The sequence below is a fragment of the Saccostrea echinata genome, unplaced genomic scaffold (assembly GCF_033153115.1).
Source record: "Saccostrea echinata isolate AGI-Se365-2 ecotype Australia unplaced genomic scaffold, CSIRO_AGI_Sech_v1 ptg000003l, whole genome shotgun sequence".
Taxonomy (NCBI): Eukaryota; Metazoa; Mollusca; class Bivalvia; order Ostreida; family Ostreidae; genus Saccostrea; species Saccostrea echinata.
Genome location: NW_026889752.1, coordinates 14116940 through 14138762, shown reverse-complemented (window position 1 = coordinate 14138762; position 21823 = coordinate 14116940). Strand labels below are relative to the sequence as shown.

General features: G+C 35.1%; 1 protein-coding gene across 1 annotated transcript; it reads right to left on the bottom strand.

Annotated features, from left to right (window-relative positions):
• Window positions 1-8813: 8813 nt before the first annotated feature.
• LOC133178492 (uncharacterized) lies at window positions 8814-21572 on the bottom strand. The gene is made up of 9 exons (XM_061313186.1): window positions 21568-21572; window positions 20933-20963; window positions 20724-20810; window positions 20472-20633; window positions 20201-20305; window positions 14036-14140; window positions 12887-13027; window positions 8950-9089; window positions 8814-8900 (listed from the first exon to the last, which is right to left on the bottom strand). Exons 1-9 carry the CDS (start codon window positions 21570-21572, stop codon window positions 8825-8827), a joined length of 852 nt encoding a protein of 283 aa, XP_061169170.1. The 3' UTR covers window positions 8814-8824.
• Between the last annotated feature and the right edge of the window lie 251 nt (window positions 21573-21823).

Genomic DNA, 21823 nt, shown 5'->3' with positions numbered 1-21823 from the left:
CTAACGATATATTTATTTTATGGGAAAGGATTGGGGGATTCTTTTAAAAAAAAAATCGGGAAAAAGTAACACGAATACCCACCTTGCCCTCCCCCCTTCCCCCCAGTACCACTGGTTTAAAAGAAATGAACGGTTGCAAAAAGTCTGGAGTCTCTTAAGTTCATGTCAGGACGAGTCTTGCAATGTCATAATTCTAGGAGAATTTCTAGGATAAGTCTTAAGTTAGGACAGATTCAATGACCTAAGTTAGGACTGAGATATCTCTTAAGATACATCTTAGTCCTAGGAAGGTTTCGATAGCATGCATTTAGATTCAGACTGATCTGTCAGAATTTAACACTTTTTCATGTGCTATTTTAACATTTTTTGTGACAGAAAATGATGAAATATGAAGACAAGCTCATAGTCCATGAAATATATGGAGATAACGAACAGTATTCAAGCTCAAAAGTCCATTAAACAATACAAAATAGGAGCAGAGCAAACACGGACCTCTACACATGAGAGGTGAGATCAGGTGCCATGGAGGAGTGAGCATCCCCTGCCGACCGGTCACACCCGCCGTGTGCTCCTTGTCATGATCGGGAAATAACGGGAAAATCCGTCGACAATTCAGTGTGTAAATAATGGCCTGACAATTAGTATGAAAAACGTCAGTCAGCATTTGACTCAATGATAAATTGTCCATTAAAACAATATAAATCGGGAGCAGAGCAAACACGGCCTTCCAAAACCATCACCGGCGGGATCAGGTGGCATAGGGAAGTAAGCATTCCCTGTCGACCGGTTACACCCGCCGTGTGCTCCTTGTCATGATCGGGTAAATGGAAAAATCCGTAGAAATTTCATATGTAAATAATGGCCTAACAATTAGTATGAAAAACGTCAGTCAGCATTTGACTCAAATATAAATTGTATTTGCTGACAAGGTCAGAATTTGACCCTAATGATAGATTCTATTTGCTTATAAGGGGCCAGTTTATAGAGGAACTTACGACTAAGACCAAAAAAACTTCAGTTGACTGTAAAATTTTGCAAAATCAATTATTCTGTTTAAAATTGCCATCGTAAAAATATTCCTTTTAAAAAGATTAAAAACATTTTTAATATGATGTAAACAAGCATTCTGAGAGTATTGCATTAGCAATATTAGTCCCCTACCGGCAAGTGTAATCTGGTTCCCGATAAAAATTGAAACTGCCATAATTCCGTCAAAAATCAATGAAGCGGAACGAAATACAAACTTGAACTAAAACTCATCAAGTTAAAGTCATATACCAACAAGAGGCCCAAGGGCCTTAAGGGTCACCTGAGTATGATACAACAATTTAGAGGATCCATAGAGTATAAAATGAACTGAAAGGTGAAGCTTTGTTGCCCAAAAGCAAGAAAAATAGGGTGATCAGGATCAACAAAATAATTAGTCTAGTGTTCATTAACAAGTCATAAATTATAATTAGTCTAGTGTTCATTAACAAGTCATAAATTAGGTTCTGATCTGTTCCCCATTTATCTTCAGTAGAATACAAATTAATAGAGCCCTGACCAGAAAACTTGACAAAATGGTCCAGATGTTCAAAAATCTTTATTAAAACTTTACTCTTTTTGCCTCTGATATGCCCAGGTGCAGAGAAGATTTTCAAAGAAATAATGCATTTTTTACTACATATTCACTATATAATCAATAGAGCCATCCCCCGTCCCCACCGAGAAACACCAGAGCCTCTCACCCTGGGACCAGAAGTTTGCTCATCATACATGTAAGTAATCACTTTGTTTATCTGATTAACACTAAGGAGCAGACAGGATTATTTAACAGAATTAATGCATTTTCACTATATAATCAATAGAGCCCCGCCCTAACACCAGAAGCCCTGACTCTGGGGCCATGAAATTCACAATAATTGAAGAGGCACTCTTGCTCATTATAACTATGTACTTTAACTTAGTTTATTTAATACCCAGGAACAGAGAAGATTTTCAAAGAATTAATGCATTTTCACTATATAATCAATAGAGCCCCACCCCCCTTTTCATCAGAACCCTTGACCCTTGGGCCATGAAAATCACAATTTTGGAAGAGGCAATCTTGCATAACAATGTTTGTTTAAATAATACCCAGGGGCAGAGAAGAAGATTTCCAAAGAATTAATGCATTTTCACTATGTAATCAATAGAGTCCCACCCTAACACCAGAACCCTTGAACCTGGGGCCATGAAATTCACAATTTTGGAAGAGGCACTCTTGTTCATTATAACTATGTACTTAGTTACTTTATTTAATACCCAGGAGCAGAGAAGAAGATTTTCGAAGAATTAATGCATTTTCACTATATAATCAATAGAGCCCCATCCTAACACCAGTACCCCTGACCCTGGGGCCATCAATTTCACAATTTTGGAAGAGGCACTCTTGCTCATCATAACTATATACTTGGTTAGTTTATTTAATACCCAGGAACAGAGAAGAAGATTTTCAAAGAATTAATGCATTTTCACTATATAATCAATAGAGCCCCATCCCCCTTTTCATCAGAACCCCTGACCCTGGGGCCATGAAATTCACAATTTTGGAAGAGGCAATCTTGCATATCATAACAATGTAGTTTGTTTAAATAATACCCAGGGGCAGAGAAGAAGATTTTCAAAGAATTAATGCATTTTCACTATTTAATCAAAAGAGCCCCGCCCTAACACCAGAAACCTTGACCCTGGGGCCATGAAATTCACAATTTTGGAAGAGGCACTCTTACTCATCATAACTATGTACTTAGTTACTTTATTTAAAACCAAAGGGCAGAGAAGAAGATTTTCAAAGAATTAATGCATTTTCACTATATAATCAATAGAGCCCCCCCCCCTTTTTCACCAGAACCCCTGACCCTGGGGCCATGAAATTCACAATTTTGGAAGAGGCACTCTTGCTCTTCATAACTATGTACTTAGTTTATTTGATACCCAGGAGCAGAGAAGATATTCCAAAAAAATAATGCACTTTCACTATATGATCTTTATAGCCCAGACCTAGCACCAGAACCCCAAACCCTGGGGCCATGAATTTCACAATTTTGGTAGAGGGCTCAATGCTTATTACAATCATGCCAACAGTTTGACTGCTTGATGTCCAGGTGTAAAGAAGAAGATTTTTAAGGATTGCATTAATTTTGGTGGTTTTAGCCCCACCCCCCAGGGGGGCAGGGACCATGAAATTCATAATTTTTGTTCCCCTTCACCCATAGATGCTTTATGCCAAATTTGATTGAAATTGGTTAAGCGGTTTCAGAGAAGAAGCTAAAAATGTTCAAATGTTAACGCACGTCGCACGACGACGGACGAAAACGGATAGCAATAGGTCACCTGAGTGACTCAAGTGACCTAAAAATCAGCTCAATATCTGCAAGCGTTTAGAAAAAAAGTGCGGAAAAACAAGTGGGACAGACTGACAGACAGACGGACAGCTAGACAGACGGACGGACAGACTCAGTGGAAACCTATAGTCCCCTCTGGTTTCACCGGTAGGGGACTAATTAAAAAGTTATAGGCAGAATTAAACTTTAGTCTTAGTTTTAGTCTTGGTCTAAGTTCTTTCGTAAAACGGGCCCAGGTCATTGTATCGACCAGAGAACTTGCGAAAAGACGACTTCAAACGAGAATGTTGATATCCTTGTTTCATCAACTTGTTGGTTAATAGCTTGCCTCGTTTTAAAAAAATTGAGCATGCTCTCGAATCAAATGGGAGACATTAACCCGATGTGCAAGTGATGAGGGTTAAAGCTACATAAATAAGGGAAGTTGACGATAGAAAAGTTGAAGTCATCACGTTTATCATAAAGTCTTTTTGTTAGGTTACTATTAATGTCTTTTTCTAGTAAAATATCCAAGTATAAAACAGATGTGTCAGACTTTGTGGTGTCTTTTATTTCAAGTTCACTGGGATATATCGAATCGCCAAGTGGATTGAAGTAAGTATTGTTAATTGATAATACGTCGTCGATATATCTAAACGTCAAGTTGAAGGCCACAGCAAGCGTTTCTTTCTTCTCATGTATAAGTTTTTGAATAAATTCTGCTTTATATGAATACAGAATTTTTCTGCTAATAACGGGGTGCAATTGGTACCCATGGAAATTCCAATAGATTGTTGGAAGACCTGATCTCCAAAAACTACATGTACATAGATTTTGTCAATCAGAATCTCAAGCATTTTTTAAATATCAACTTCAGACTTCAGAATGTTTTTAACAAAATAATTTTGCAAATGACCATTGGCAAAGTAAGTATATTTACGAGTTCCATTTTTATTGAAAAAGCAGCCGTCTATGATGTTAAAAAGCCTGGACTTTAATTTATCGTGGGGAATGGTTGTATAAAGTGTTGCAAAGTCATTCGTTTTGATGTTATGATTTAGTAAAATTTTGTGATATCAAATTTTTGGAGTTGTTAAGTATCCACATCTGATTTCACCACTTCTGGAATATACTCCTGAAGTTCCTCCTTCACTGCTGTAAATATTTTAGTGAGGAGTAAAGAAAGAGGCTTGGTAGAACATTTACTGGAATCCGCTATGTTTCTTTGTTTGTAAGTATTTTTATGGAGTTTTGGAATCCAGTATAGGTATGGTAATTCAAATTCATTTTGATCATTTGGAATATTAAAAATAATTATACAGTGTATTTAAAACTGACTTGGTTTTGAAGAATTTCCTCCCTAGAAAGGGAGCTATGGGTATAAGTTGGATTACCACTTGCAGAATTAAACAATACAAATGGAAAGTTATAGAATACAAATGGAAAATTATACAATAAAAATGAAAAATTATACAATGAAAATTTATACAATACAAATAAAAATTATAGAATACAAATGGAAAATTGTAGAATACAAATAAAAATTATACAATACAAATGGAAAATTATACAATGCAAATGGAAATACAATAAAAATGGAAATGATCGAATATTGGAACGTTTTACATGCCATAGGGAAAAAAATCTTTAAAATTCTTCTATTTAAGCAATCTATCACCAGAAGGCGTATTACGCTTCGCTACAACACCTCTGTTAACGTCTAAATGCCAAGATTCTTGGCAAAACTTACCCTGACCTATTGCATAACAAATTATAAATTGTAAAGTTATATATTTTCGCTTAAAAATTTAAAGAAAAGTTTATGTATGAAAATTAGAAAGAAATATATCTGTATCACCGTATCTTACAAGGGATTATTTCTCGGCGGGATATTGCATCACTCATTTAGAGAGATAAGAAGAACGTGGAAAATTTAAAACGCATTGCCGACAAATATCAACATGGTTTAGTTTTAAAAGACAAACAACTTGCAGCATTGACACATATACAGAAAAGTGAAGGTTATACGCTTGTTAATCTTCCTGTGATCAAGGCCACGCGTCTCCGCATCCGTACTACTTTTTAGACGTTGACAGAGGTATAAGTGGAGCGTAGCGGGAACGATGACTCTGGATAGAGATTGCTATTTAAGAACAGCAAAGCCATGATTAGTAATATTGATATGGAAGCATTCTGAGGTAGTGTAAATTAAAGTTTGCACCCCTCTACAATACTGAACTGATTTCTGCTTCTTCCTAGCCAATGTGCACAGGTGAGCGATGTAGCGCATGGGCCTCTTGTTATTAGTGTTGCCATGGTTATAAGAAATAGAAATTTCTGTGAAACTCTTTGTTAACGCTCCTCCTCTTAGTTTTACTCTGATTTCAACATAACTAGGTATACAAGTAAACACTAAGATACATATGATAATTCTCATTATCGTTTTTTTTTTCCGAACGGTGTTGCTATGGTTAAAAATTAAAATGTCTTAGAAATTCTTTTTTAAGGCTACAGTTTTGGTCCAATTTCAGTCAAACTTTTTACAGAAAAAGACTACACTAAGATACGTATTTTTTTTTCAGTTTTTTTAATTATGGTGAATGACGTTGTCGTAGCTACAAAATAATAGAAAAGCCACTTTCCTTCAGTTTTGATCTGATTCCAATAAAACGTTTTACACAAGTTAACTATTCTCAGACACAGACTCAGTCTACAGTCTCGTCAGAGACTTCTGGTTGCTATTTATGTAATAATAATCAAATTGGAGACGAATTTCATTACTTACTGGAATGTAATGTATTATGTAATATTCGAAAAGATTTTCTGTTAAAGAAATACTATGTACACCCAAATGTTATAAAATTTTGTAATTTAATGACAAATACTGATCCATCATTCTTAAGAAAATTGTGTATATTTATCACCAAAATTTTTGACACTGTCTGTCCTCCTGTAATCTCTGCTCGTCCATAATTATTGTAATGTATATATATATATACATATATATATATATATATATATATATATATATATATATATATATATATATATATATATATATATATATATATATATATATATACCTCTTGTACCATTCATATGGTTTTTGAGAGAATAAATGAATGGTTGTTTGTAATATCTGAAGGTAGAAACACTCAACACATTATATCAAATTATAATTATATTTCTTAAAATTCGAGTTATTAAATAAGAATGCATATAAGCATATGTGATTTTATGAATTTTGTATATTGTAAATAATATGTTGCGCTGTTTGCTTGCCGCTTTATTGCTTGCTTATCCCTTCGAGAATTTTTCGGAAGGCTGCAAATTAAGGCCTTTCGGCCTTGCACTCGTCACTGTTTTTAGTGCCAGCACCTTATGCGACACAAAATCTTGGTATATTTTGCCACGGATTTGAATGAGGCTCTGTCATTGAATAATACACGTCTCATGCCTGCAGTCTGTATTTCTGTAGACGACGAGTTACAAAATATATATAGATGGCCCATCTATACTTATAAATTAATAAATTTTGCAAATAAACTCCGAAACGGGTGCACCAGAGTTCTTACTTACTCCTCTAACAATACACTAGATACAAGCTGATGTCCGTAAACTATATTTAGATTTCACTCGCATAGTAAGTATCGTACATAAAATTAAAAGTCTACTTTCTTTTTCTATAAACAGCCATGAAATAGCAAAAACGTGAGTACGGTGGCGTTTCCGGTTGGCGGATCTAAGTTACTGGCAATTTTTAATGAAACTGATAACAAGCAATAGTTTATTTATTTCATAAAACGTCATCACTGAATTATTCAATCAAAACTTGATCTAAATGATGTAAAAGAAATAAGTTTTGATAACCGATTAAAAAGGGAATGTGCGAATTATTTTCGTCATTCACCGATCTTAATATTGACGGAAGCTTCTAGAACATCAGATACAGCATCGAGCCCGATGTTAAAAAGTAAAAACGAGGCGATAATAGCTGTATGAACATAAAAAAATGCTTTGTGTGAATGGTCATTGAAGAAAATGGTAACCATTGATAACATTATAAGTTGTTATATATCGAAAGGCTATTACATATACATGTATGTAATAGGTTTTCCTAATAAATTTATCGGTAAAATTAGTATACATGTATTTCCTTGCTGACTGAGAGCATCGTGGCAATGAACCCGAAGAACAATTTGTACTGCTTAATAAAGTTGCTTACATGAAAAGAGAAAATTAATAAATAAGGTATTGTTCAAATACAATTAAAGCTGTAAAATTCTGTGCTTTAATCAATACATTTCAGTTTTTTTTCTGAATACAGTATCAAATACTCGGTCTATTCATAGGGCGTTAAAAGCTGATTTTTACACATGTACTTGGGTCTTGGTTTATAAATATGTATGTACCTTATTGATATGTAAAAAGAAAGTAAAGTACATTTTTTACATATCAATAAGGTACACACATATTTATAAACCAAGACCCAAGTGCCAGTGAATTTTTACTCCCCCTCCCAAAAACAAAAATCATTTTATCAGTAAAATGTGCATATTCGCTGCTTTTATCCTTGACGGAAATGAAATAAAAGCATCTGAAAAGTTTTTACAAAAAGGAGGGGGGGGGGTTGTTTGGAGACTGACGTACATCTACTTCCTGCGGGGTTTTGTACAAAGTATTTCTTCCTGCTATAAGCCTGTAGGCCGTCAGTAGAAACTACAATATATTTTCTGTTGGTAGTGGTGTAAATTCAATTCCCCGTGCTTGCGCGGGATTTCATCTAGTATTATGCAAAAAAATATGCTAGCATTATAAAAGAAAGCGAGATATTCACATTCATGGCAATGCTGTGATTAAATTTAGAGTAGCCCCCTTTTTAAAAGTGGCGTAATTAGTAAACAACAAGATAGTGATTGATAAATTGAAATTGATTTTGCGGCTCTGGAGCGAAGTGTCTTTTACAAAGCCTTCGCTTTAACCACTGCGCCATGTGTGTAATTGTGGCTATGTCTGTGAAGCAAGCCACTAAACTTTTCCCTTTTATTGATCTCTAAACTCAAGCTATTTATCATTTGGCTTGAGTTGTATATTTTATTAGTGCTAAAAAAGTAAGAAATCTTTTGTCAAGAAAAAAGTAATATTTTGTAGGAATTATCATTGTAAATAACAAAAAAAAAAAAAAATCATGCTGTATTGCTGGCATAAATCATATTATAATTTTGATATCATTCAAATCCCAAACACATTTTGCAAAGAACAATACAATACATAAACTCTCTGAGGCAAATATGTATGTACTTCATTATATTTTAATGATTATAATGTTTAAAATTTACAGAATTTCTCAGTGCATTAATAGACAAGCAATTCCAAAAATTTACATTGTATTTATTTGAATATATTATTTGAAATGTTGTGCACTTGTAGCTATTGGAAAAGAGATCTTCTTGAAGTATTGCCATTGGTTCTCCAAGCTATTGATACTGTGCTTCGTACTGTTGAGAAATCCGCAGTCTTCTTATATATTCGATACCCCAGTCTTTGAGATATCTCTAGAAATGTAACAATCATATAAGAAAACACGAGATTTCAACGTCACATGCGACGTGTTTTACATTGTAATGTCTTAATAAACATATAATATACCTCTCCATAGCTTATAGTTTTCTTTAGTCTTCCATATACAGGTCGCATTTCCTCATCCGAAAACAAGAATCGTTGTAGTTCCAGTGGAATAGGCTGTAAAGAAAATTTACAATTGAACATAAGGCAAACTTTCGTATAAGATTTGGGGGGGGGGGGGGCAACGCATGTACAGCAAACCAAGCCAATAAGATTTTAGCGCTCGTGCAGGTGCGTTTTCCCTCGAAATTGTCATATGCATGTACGTCTTCCCATAGTATCGTAATATAGATCGACATTTTACATTATTTCAAACAATTCGCTGAAAAATTAGAAAGATATATCAATCAGAATAACTGTCTCTTTTCTTAAACGATTCTTTAAAAAAAATAAAATATGTTTAATGTTGCTACCCCAGTGTAAAATATACATGCAGTGTCATATTCGGGTCGACTTAGCGTCATGCATACCGATTTATGTTACGTGGGTACATGTAATTTAGTCCGTAATTATTAATGGTGGTTTGGAGCGTTTGTTTTTACTCTGGTTGAATTACATGTACTTGTAAGAAATAATAGATCCCAAAGAAAAAAAACAAACCCTTAGACATGTTTTTTTTGTCATTGTTACTGTTTTAGCAGGTAATGAAGTCTGGAAAAGAGTTCCTAATAGCGCTACACAAAATTTTAGGTATGCTCGCTGCGCCGCCTTGACGTCAAAATCAATTTTGTCTTCATTATTAGATTTCTATACCGCGCTTAAATTTTTATGATCTCCGTATTTCTGATCGAAATTCTATCATACTTGCACAAAATGAAGTCAAAATTAAATTGAAAAATTATATATATAAATTGAATTATTTTCACTCTTACTATAGGTCCACCGGGAGTTTGAACGTTGATCTTACATATTTTCAATATCTGATTTCGTGACTGCGCCGGGTACCCTTACCATTGATACATTAATATAACATTGAAAAGAAGAAATAAAATATTTGTAAGATATTTCTTGATTTAATTAATTCTTAGTGTTTGTCAAATGTATATGCAAATTTTCAATGAAAAACGTTCATTAGAAAGAAAAATATACACAATGTCTCAATAATTTCCGAACAGCCCTCGTACATATATGTTTAATAATTTGTTAAATTCGTTGAAAACTCGGAAAGTTATAATCATTTCAAATCTTAGCTAATCAGCACACTTAAGTGCGGGGTTTTTTTCTAGATTTTTTTTTCTCACATATTTTTTATACAATCTCACAATATCAGCATACTAGTATGTCTTAAATTTCAAAGTATTTTATTCAATAGAGTTAAGCCAATAAAGTAAAAGCCAATCAGAATTCAGCACATGTGCATACATCTAGCATTCAATTTTATAGTACTGTACAAGAACATATGATACTTATCTATATTATAAATTTTATACCGTTGTGCTGAAAAATAAAGAAGTTATTATAGTCATTTAGAGTTTCAGCCAACCAGAGTGCGCATGTGCTAGAATTATAGTATAAATCATATCGTAGAACTCAATGATTGTGTCAGACAGTCATGTTGCATTCAATTTTATAGTACTGTGATATAAGAACATGTGAGCGAAAAAGACCTTCGTTCCGCAATTCTCCACATCAAGCCTATTAACCGTTAAAAGGGTTCATCTCAATCGGACGAATAATAGTCGAATAATCAGTCTCCAAATATAATAAGATGAGAATATTTTTTCTAGCAACGACTAGGTCTTTCGTTCAGTATTTAGTAATGAGATCAAAGATCAAGAGATACAGTCACTTCCGGTTGGACAGGAAATGTCGTCATTTAAAAAAATATATGTTTGTTGACTTTTATTCAATATCACTCTAGTACATGAGAAAACATGCGATTTAATAATAACTACTTCAAGTTTGACTTGCTAAAGGACACGGTGCTTTGGTGCAAAATTCGGCCCCGTGTCAAAATTAGATAATATTCCTCAAAACTCTTTGAGAGAGTATAAATTTTCATGAAATTATCAATCTATGCGTGTTTTAGCTTCAGTCATTAGCAAAACCCACAGATCAAAGGCCCGAGGTCAGTAAAATTGGCTGGGAGCCAGTAAAGCTGAAAATCAAATAAGTCCCAGGGGCCTGCTGGATTTTCTTTAGGCCTAAATTTGAAACCTAAAAAGCAGGTATTTCCCAAAAATTAAATAAGAATCAAAGCTGTATGACTCAATTGGTCGTTAATCTTCTTTAACTAATACATCTGACAGTGCTATATGACCTGCTTGTTCCTAAAAACGATCGACTTTTTTAGCTCACCCGAGCTGAAAGCTCAAGTGAGCTTTTCTGATCATCCGTTGTCCGTCCGTCTGTAAACTTTTTTCAACTTCTTCTCAAGAACCACTGGGCCAATTTTAACCAAACTTGGTACAAAGCATCCTTGGGTGAAGGGGAGTTTAAATTGTTAAAATGAAGGGCCAAGCCTCTTTCCATGGGGAGATAATCAAGAAAATCAAGAAAAGGAAGACATTGGAAGAGGTCATTACCCCCGGGGGTAGGGCGGGGCCACAATAGGGAATCCAAGTTTTACATTGAAATATATAGGAAAAATCTTTTTCTCAAGCACCAGTGGGCCAGAAAAGCTGAAACTTAAGTGGAAGCATCCTGAGGTTGGGTAGATTCTAAATTGTTCATATCATAACCCCGGGGATCAGGGCGTGGCCACAATAGGTATTATAAGGTAGGAAATCAGGTGAAGAACAGCAGGGCCAAAGTTACTTAGGTGAGCAATGTGGCCCATGGGCCTCTTGTTTCTTAATCCGAATTTCCTCCATTCCTCTGTTCATGTGAAATACATGAAGTTAGCCATTACATTATTTTTATCTACTCACTCAACTAAAGATTAAGTCTTATACGAGTTATTTCAGATACAAAAATATATTTAAGCTTGAATTTATACAAAACAAACAAAAAAAACTTTGTTAAAGTGTGTCACTACTTCAGACTCAATCAGCTGATCAGCAGATTTCTTTTCATAAAAGCAGGGACGGAGATAAAACAGCACCTTTAAATTGAAGATAATGATTGCACTACTTGAGTCTCCTGTTTATATTCTCATTCTTAATCAGATTAAGCAATAGACATAATTTCAAAAATTTGAATATCAGATTAATCATAAGGCCTATTGATATATCAATATTTATAAGCAACACTTTTTTCTGATATTTGTAAATGTACAGAAAATGGACGGGGACTGATAATTTCCCCAGGGCCCTGTAGTTTTCATTGAATGGCAGGTCCTACGGGCCTGTGGTGCAAAGTAGTTTTCATGGCAATTTGTTTTGAATTGTTTTATTTTTAAATAAATATCTCCAAAGAAACACCCTGCAGACACCATACCGCCTTACAACGCTCTCCTATGGTCAACAACAATTTTTGAAAAGGTAAAATTAATTTTTCTATGATGGTGCGATAGCAATATTGTCTAGTGTATAAGAGGATTGAAGGAGTAAATTCAAACCTCCCCCCCCCCCCCCACACACTTTCGGGGTCTTATTGGTTGCGGTGCACTGATTATGACATTATAAACTCAAGTTAGTTTTTCTGATCACCTGAGGCCTGTTCAACAGAGCGAACGATCGCGAGCGCTCGCGAACATTTCTGTTGGAAAGAAAAGGAATTTAAGGCGAGCGCTCGCGAACGTTCGCTCTGTTGAACAGGCCTCTGTTGTCCGTCGTCCGTCCGTCTGTAAACTCTTCCCATTTGGCTCTGGAATATGTCGGAAAAGGAGAAAAAATCAATGGTACCGTAGATTTACTCGATCTGAAAATTCCACTTTTGTTTCTGGCTCGGGAAAAGTTAAGACAATTATTAACTTTAACATTGCATGAAAAAAAAACATAATTGAAATGATGTAGATCGCAAAATTAACTTGCCATATTTCTTTTTCCACGGATCACGGTGACTTGTCTGACGATATACAGAAGGGCTGTGGCCAGGACCCGGAGGTTGCTCTCTGCCAGTCCAGTGAACCTCTCTAAGGTCAGCAGGCGGTATTCTACCGGCTTCAGGAGAAGCTGAAAGGAAGACATTCTCCTTAAACCCAGTACAGAGATAAATGTGATGTAATATTATAACTAGCATGAACGATAAGTGTTATGAAACTGTCTAATCTGACACCTGTGCAATCCATTTCAATCTCAATTCCGATCCTTATGTAATTTTCATTCCCATTTTACTGTTTTCTTTGTTCTTCACACTGTGAAATCTGACATCCTGTCTATTCCGTCACAAATGTTGTCTCATTGTGCGTGTCGGATTAGTTTCATATTTGAATATTTTACTGACTATAGACGATAAGGGCCAATTGCAACTAACTACTAAATTGTATGATAAACGAGATGACTTCCGCTTTTCCATCGACAACATTCCTTATTTACATGTACGTAGTAATATCCAGCTATCACCTGCATATTTAAATCTCCCAATTTATTCGATACTCAAGAGCATGCTCCGAGTACGATCGATTTTTAAACCGAGGCAGGATACTGACAGATAGGTTGATGTTACAGGGATTTTAATAAGTCGTTTAAAGTCAGCATTTCGTAAATTCTATGGTCGTTATAACGACCTTGTTATCAAATATAACTATCACTGGATCGTATTATGGCTGATGTGTTTCATAACAAATGTTAGGCTTTTGTTTTTATACTTAATTAGACTACGGAATGTTCCGTTTACCTGATCAATACATAAACAAGAATGTTTACCTCCTAGGCACCTGTTTCCTTGTCTACCCCCATGTTAAACTTTTATCCCAATTTGTAGCCCCATCCTACCCTCAGGGCCACGATTTTAATAATTAAAATTTAAATCTCTACTTTGTCAGGAAGCTTTCACTTAAGTTTCATCTATTATGGCCCAGTGATTCTTGAGAAATTTTTAATATTTTTGAAGACCTTTTTTGCCTTTTCTTGATAATATCTACCTTCTCAAGACAAAATATTCAAGGCAGTTTATCCCTGAGACATTTATTTCTTATTCCACCTGTCATTTAGTACTTAGGAAATGAAAACATGTCTCACCGTGGTTATTAAACCTCTAGTTATGAACATTCCAACAAGCAACATGAAAGCCTCACCGTCCCCTACGTAAACAGTCCTCATGTTTTCATCAAAGTGTAGTCTTTCCTATAAAAATCAACGACGCAGAGGACTAAATTGCTATATTGACTGTAAAAATACAAGTTCTCACATCATCTATTAATATCTAATGTCTACTAATTATGACACATTGACAAAAAGGTGTCGTGATAAATAGGAAGAAGTTCGACAACTGTGTCCTTTCTATAAGTTTATAAAATCAAATTTTAAAAAACTTAATATTCTGAATAAAATATCAAAGTTTTAGTGAAGGAACCTTTTACTATGGTCCGAATTAATCAGGGTGTGAATTAACTTGACCCCTTCGAAGCAATGTACATTTACACCAGGGGGTCGTAACATAAAGGGTACTTAAGTCTAAGACCATGCTTAAGTAGGACTTAAGTACAGTCTTAAACTTAAGACCGTAACTAGAAACGTGCTAAGATTTGACAATCTTAGCAAAACTTAGCCGGCCGGTAGAGGTGACTAAAGTATGTCTTAACTTTCTTAAACATATATTTAGAACTATTTAAGGTTGTCTTTCTATGTTAAAACATTCCTCTATTTATATTATGTATTAAAAAATAATTTTCGATATTTAATATTCTGGTATAAGAATTTTAGTTTTTCTTCGGGGGGGGGGGGGGGGCACTGATTCCAATATCACTCTCTAAATGGCATATACATGTACATGTAAATGCAAAATATTATTTTTGAGATACGTTTGAAATATTAGTGGGACCTAGGTTATAAACACTAATCATTATAAGTAAATTGTATACAGTATTCATTGATTTGTTTGTTCACTGTGAAAAAATGAGATGAAATGATTTTAAAAATTGCCGGTGAATTAAAGGATATGACTAGAAAACAAATAAAGGTTTTCTGTAAATTAGATTGAATGTAGAAAGCAACAAGCGAGGATTTAGACAGGGTTCACTACCGTTCACTAACGTTCCAGAGAGAGAGAGATTGTTGATAAGTTAGAGATATACGAAAAATTATTGTCTGAAAACAATTCTTTTCCATCTTTCATTAAATTGTAAATAAGTATATCATAAAACGTCTGCAGTCTCTGCGTGCTGATATGGGAGGGAAAAAATTCAAAATGTCTCTATTGTTTTGCACTTTTTTTTTTATTAGAGTTTCAATTTCAAATACATACAAGTTCGGTTATCGTGCCATATCTGCGAGAATGACAATTTGAAAGCAAGTGAACATTCGTCAAACGAAAGAATAACAAGAGGCCCATGGGCCACATCGCTCACCTGAGCACATTGGCTAGGAAGAAAAGCAAAGATCAGTTCAGTATTGAAAAGTTAATGGGGGAGAGAGGGGGGATGGGGGATTTTAAACTACCTGACAATGCTTTCATATCAATATAACAAATAACTTTGCTGTTCTTGAGCAGCAGATTTTTTCCCATATATTCATTTGTAAAAATTTGATCCCCCATTGTGGCCCCACCCTACCCCCGGGGGCGCTCATTTGAACAAATTTCATTTTATACTACCCAACGATGCTTCCATATCAATTTGACTAATCATGGCTTTTCTGTTCTTGAGAGAAAGATTTTTTCCTATATATTCCTCTGTAAACTTTAATCACCCATTGTGGCCTCACCCTACCTCCGGGGGTCATGATTTGAACAAACTTGAATCTATACTACCTGAGGATGCTTCCATATAAATATGACCAATCATGGCTTTGCTGTTCTTAAGAAGATTTTTAAAGATATTTTCCTATATATTTCTATGTAAAACTTTGATCCCCCATTGTGGCCTCACCCTACCCCCGGGGGTCATGATTTGAACAAACTTGAATCTATACTACCTGAGGATGCTTTCATATAAATATGACCAATCATGGCTTTGCTTATCTTGAGAAGAAGATTTTTAATGTTTTTTTCTATATACTCTTATGAAAAACTTTGACCCCCCCCCCCATTGTGGCCCCACCCTACCCCCAGGGGTCATGATTTGAACAAACTTGAATCTACACTACCTGAGGATGCTTCCATATAAATATGACCAATCATGGCTTTGCTGTTCTTAAGAAGAAGATTTCTAAAGATATTTTCCTATATATTTCTATGTAAAACTTTGATCCCCCATTGTGGCCTCACCCTCCCCCCGGGGGTCATGATTTGAACAAACTTGAATCTATACTACCTGAGGATGCTTTCTTATAAATATGACCAATCATGGCTTTGCTGTTCTTAAGAAGAAGATTTTTAAAAGTTTTTCCTATATATTTCTATGTAAAACTTTGATCCCCCATTGTGGCCTCACCCTACCCCCGGGGGTCATGATTTGAACAAACTTGAATCTACACTACCTGAGGATGTTTCCACATAAGTTTCATCTTTCCTGGCCCAGTGGTTCTTGAGAAGAAGATTTTTTAATGATGCCATTATTTTTTCACTAATTCTTATTATCTCTCCTTGAAAGAGGGCGTGGCCCTTCATTTGAACAAACTTGAATCCCCTTCACCCAAGGATACTTTGTGGCAAGTTTGGTTGAATTTGGTCCAGTGGTTCTTGAGAAGAAAATGAAAATGTGAAAAGTTTACAACAACAACGACAACGACGACACACAACGGACAAATTTTTGATCAGAAAAGCTCACTTGAGCCTTTGGCTCAGGTGAGCTAACAAACGGTAAACTGAAAACATCGCAGTCTCGAGTGATAAACAATATTCACGCATTTACAATGAACCACTAGTGCCACTTTGTGACCGTGCAATATTTGTTTTCAAATACATTGTATTTCGAATAATTTAAACAGAATTAACTTTAATTAAATACGAAATCTAATCTAACCTAGCTAAAACCGATAGGTAAGGACGTCAGCTTTAATACATATGTGATTAAAAACGTAACTAAATCATTTTTACAAATATATATATAAATAAATTGAAAAACTAGGATGATTCATAACAAATATTTTGAACATAAGTTTGACTTAGCTAAGACCTACCTAAGTCCGTTTTATGTTCCGGTTTAAGACATACTTAAGTAGTACTTAGGCAGGTCTTATGATTGCACCTAAAACATACTTATGACCCAACTTAAGTCAAAAACTTAGCAAGCTTTATGTTACGACCCCCAGGTTAGATGTCACGATTTATGCTACAATTACCCACGAATTATTAAAATTTCAAAATCGCTTTCAGTCGCCAGCTCAGTATTGATTTTTCCACAGCGTGTGGTATTTTTTGCGGCTGGAACGGTATGTCTACGATATCTGTTCGACAAAGTACGAGGTTTGTACGATTTAAGTACGAACTGAGGCGACTGCATTGCGAACTGGTTACGATTTTTATACGATTACGGATGTTAAACGCGGTTACACAAGATACGAATGACTACGATATTGCACGATATTCCTACGACGAATGACTATTTGATAATAAAATAAATATTATGAAATGCATATAGATTATAGAGAAAGTTGTTTGAAATTATTAAACATCATATTCATGTTGCTTGATCAGGGTAATAGCTACAGTGTGGAGCATTTGATTATGTTTAATCTCTTCGTGAATTTGTTAAAGTTAACACGGTCTACATAGGTTCTGTGACACATGCATTTTCAGTTTATTTCACTTTTCTTATCTTCTTTCCGTTTATTTTAGGTGGTATTTTAATTTCGTCAGGGTTAACAACAGACATCTGCCTACATCGTATTGACTCGTAGTTCAATCGCACGTGCCATCAATCGTCCTTTTTCGTATCTTGTGACATGACCCGGCGAGTTTTCTTTTGAAGTCAGCCGTACAATAACTGCAATACAGAGCACTTTTAGTGGGCGTTTCTTACGCAAATGAGCAGAAACTGTACTGTATCTGAAAAATATCAACGATACAGTACGGTTTATTTTTAGCGATGACGGAAAACTGAATCCGTGTCTTAAATGATATAGACATAAGAATCAATCAAATCGCATGATAGCGCTGTTAGTGTCTATTCAAAATCTGTTAATTAAGTATACAATTTTACAACGTAAAGTTACCAGTGGCGGGTTCAAAAATTTTAGAAAGGGGGCAGTGGGGGCAGTACACAAATGGTTTTCTTCGAAAAAAAAAAAAATGTTCAAACTGGAAAATCGAGGGTTTCGTGGGGGGGGGGGGGGGGTTAGACTCATAATCAGGCCTGACACTATATACGTGCGTGATCGTTTCGTGTTGATAAATTAAAAGTGTATACAAGTTTAGCAAACATAATTTACGAAAGCAAAAAAGAAAAAAAAAAAGGGGGGGGGTACCGACGTGCGCGAGTGAGTGCTGGATCTGCCTTTGGTTCCTCTACATTTTGTTTCAAACATGAAGGTAATATGCCCCCTTTCTTACATCTGTTTATTTCAATTTGGAGCCAAGAATGTTGTATACACATGTATGACGACCGGTCAATGACATCGTCGGACATTTCTCTCAAAATACAACCTCCCTGAAACATTTTTGCTTCAAATACATTCCCATAAATGATTCTTATGTATCAAAATGTTTTGCACTAAATTCGTAGCTTAGATTTTTAGAAAAAGTCAACAAGAGCTAAATAGAAAGGAAAAAACCTACGCAATCAAATATAAATTAAATTTTGGGAAAACACATTATATAATGCATCTCATAATTATAATTATTTAAATTGACAGATACCTGCACATCCACCTCACTTGGCATTTCAGTTGCGATTGCTAAAAATGGGGTACTAAATCAACTTTCTGCAAAATCATCTGATTGGTTGAGAGATACATACCCAAATACACATGTAAATTAGCGAGGTCATAAGAAAGGTCATGTCACAAGTCATTTAGAATACTCGTTTCCTACTGTATCGGAGATACAGGGCGGGGCCTGGCTCGAGCTATCGCTCTCGCCTTAAGCCCCGCCCTGTATCTCCGATACAGTAGGAAACTCGTACTCTAAATATAACATATTCGCGGGAAAGTCGTACTATCAATTCGAAAAACACTCTCACTAACTCATAGGATACCTGTACTAACTCGAAAGACGCTCGCAGCAACTTGTAGGACACTCGCAATGTCGCGAGTACTACGACGTACCGCGAAAGTCGCACGAAGATTTACTACGAATTTGTGTAACAGTGCAGTGCGAATGTTGTGTGATTGTCTACGAATACTTAAAAATCGTGCTGTGTCCACGGTTGTTTTGAACATGCTCAAAACAATCGCCGAGTTTTGCGATTTACTGCGATTAAACACGAATAAGGAAGATATCCTACGATTATACCTCCACGATGATCCTGATTTGCTGCGATTTTTGAATTCGTAATGAATCGTAGCTCTAAATCGTGACAGTTTGACAGGGACCTAATTACCTACGTGTTAGTACTTGACAACGCAACCTTTACTTACATTGTAAACTGACGATAAAAATCGTATGCATCCAAGTGTATTCTACATACTTACAAGTATTATATAATGCTTTTCATCAGATTAAATTTAAAAAAAAAAAACGCATTTCCATTTATGTTTTAATAGATTAGGAAAGTATTCATATAACTTTCATATTTTTTTTTTTTTTTTTGATTTTTCTGCAGCAGTTGGGAGTGTGTACTTTATTTAACACGTAAACTTCATTTGGCGGCATCCCGTTGAACAATGTGACAAAAGCCGGCTATATCTCTTCGAGCGATGAGTCCGACTGAAAACTATGAACATATTATGGAAAAACGAAGTGACAAAGAATAGGTTCGTGAGAAATTCAAACAATACTTGCTGAAGATCTCGGTCATCATATAATTACATGTATTGTATTTCATACTCTGTATTTCGAGCAATCACAAAGCATCCTTTTTATCAATTACACCAGTTGTGGCTTGCTAGGGAAATGTTTCGTCTTGTTCATAATGCATATTTTAACGATATGAATCGTCTGTGTCTGTAAGGATGCCGTTTAAAATGGCAAAATATGTTAATGACACAAACCCGCTGTTTTTGCTAGGGTTATGTATAACAGTTTTCTTTACATAAAATAAATCAAATTGCATTGTTATACTATGTACATCAGGGAAAAAATCGTTCTCATATCATGTTCTTATGTTCGATGTAAAAGGATGAAATGCTATATTTTTTTCTACTCACCAGTTCACAATGCAAGAAATAACCATCAGGGAACATGTTCCCCTCCCTTATCAACTCGTATATCCCTGATGATTTGTAGCTTGTGCCCAACACGCCTTTTGAAGGCTTGAAATAAATTTATACGGTGCATATGAATACTGGTACTATTTTTTTTAATTGTGGTAAAAAAAAAATTGCTATTTTTTTTATTCAAAGATGTATCAAGACTTGAAATTACATGATCAAACATCTATTCTTCAAAAGAATATACATAATGTAATTAATGAGTCACCATGATCCCGGATACTTCATATATGATGTTTTCTACAGCATATTCTAGTTGAGAAGAAATGCGCTTTGCATCAGATGTACTGCATCCATTGATGAGAAGTTCCAGTTCGTAGGACTCAGGATGTGTAAGATCATTTAGAACAGCAGACACTCGGCCTGTGGGCTGTTTATTTCCAAAAAAGATCAGAGTAGATTGAATGATAAAATATATATATTAATTTATGAAATTTTACATAAAATATTAGCAACTTACGTTTAGATAGAGTCTATGAAGTTCTGCTAAAGTGGACTTGATGACCCCATGAAAATGGTGAAGACTTAATGCTCTGGAGGCGATTTTCTGAAATCAATCCGAACAATACATTTACTTTTATAACTGATTGTGTTCTTGTTGGGTGGACGGGGTATTCTTTATCATTACACCCTTGTTCCTCTTCACTTTCCCTTTGCAAATCCCCTTACTTTCACCACTTTATCCAGTTCCCCTGCTTGGCTATAACACATGGAGAGGTATCATTTGTGAAGTCTGTTTTATATAGAAAGTCAAAGAGTTTCTAAATCCTTAAATGTACATATGTAAAGCTTAATTTGTACTGATATTGGCTCAGTGGTTCTTCAAAAAATCTTAAATCAAATCAAACTACACACAGACACATACCGGATACGCTTTCATAAGAAATACTTTTAGAAAGTGTAAATATTACTAAACGTTTTGGGCCTTCTAGACTTACTGATTATCAGAAATGTCATGTCTAAGGTCTGACGACACGTTCCTCGAATATCTGTTTTTGCATTCCTTTGTAATATACCAAAAATCTTAATAATTATCATTATCTTTTGATTAAACTATTTTCAAAATGTCTGAAAAATATATAAACCAAGAATCAGGATGTCAGCAGATCAAGCGAGTTCCATTATGGGATTATATAGAAAATGCCATCCTCAGATATCTTGCACAAATGCCTGTTGATATACTCCAATTTTTTGTGAGGAAACCTCTCAAAGTAGTAATATTTTAATCACAAATTATTGAGGAAAATTATATATTTTTGAGGAACGTGTCGTCTGACCTTAACTAGATGTGTATTTATACTTACGGCATCTTGTACAGTGAGTGTACTCTTCCCGCTATTCAGAAAAAAGAAGTTTTGTTAATGTGTATGTATAACATTACAATCACCGTTATTCTATAAAAACGTCTCTCTCTCTCTCTCTCTCTCTCTCTGTGCTTACGTGGTGGCACTAGTCCCACTGCCCATGATTTTCACATTACACCTGGCTTTTCGGTTGAACAATGTCGAATTTCCAGATGGCTATTCGTATGGTGGAATGAAAATTTAATGTACAAACCTA

Coding starts and splice junctions, on each gene's coding strand:
- LOC133178492 (XM_061313186.1), bottom strand. Junction 20,634..20,723: donor TTCATAGACTCTATCTAAAC/GTAAGTTGCTAA, acceptor GGAAATAAACAG/CCCACAGGCCGAGTGTCTGC. Junction 13,028..14,035: donor CTAGAGGTTTAATAACCACG/GTGAGACATGTT, acceptor TCTTCCTTTCAG/CTTCTCCTGAAGCCGGTAGA.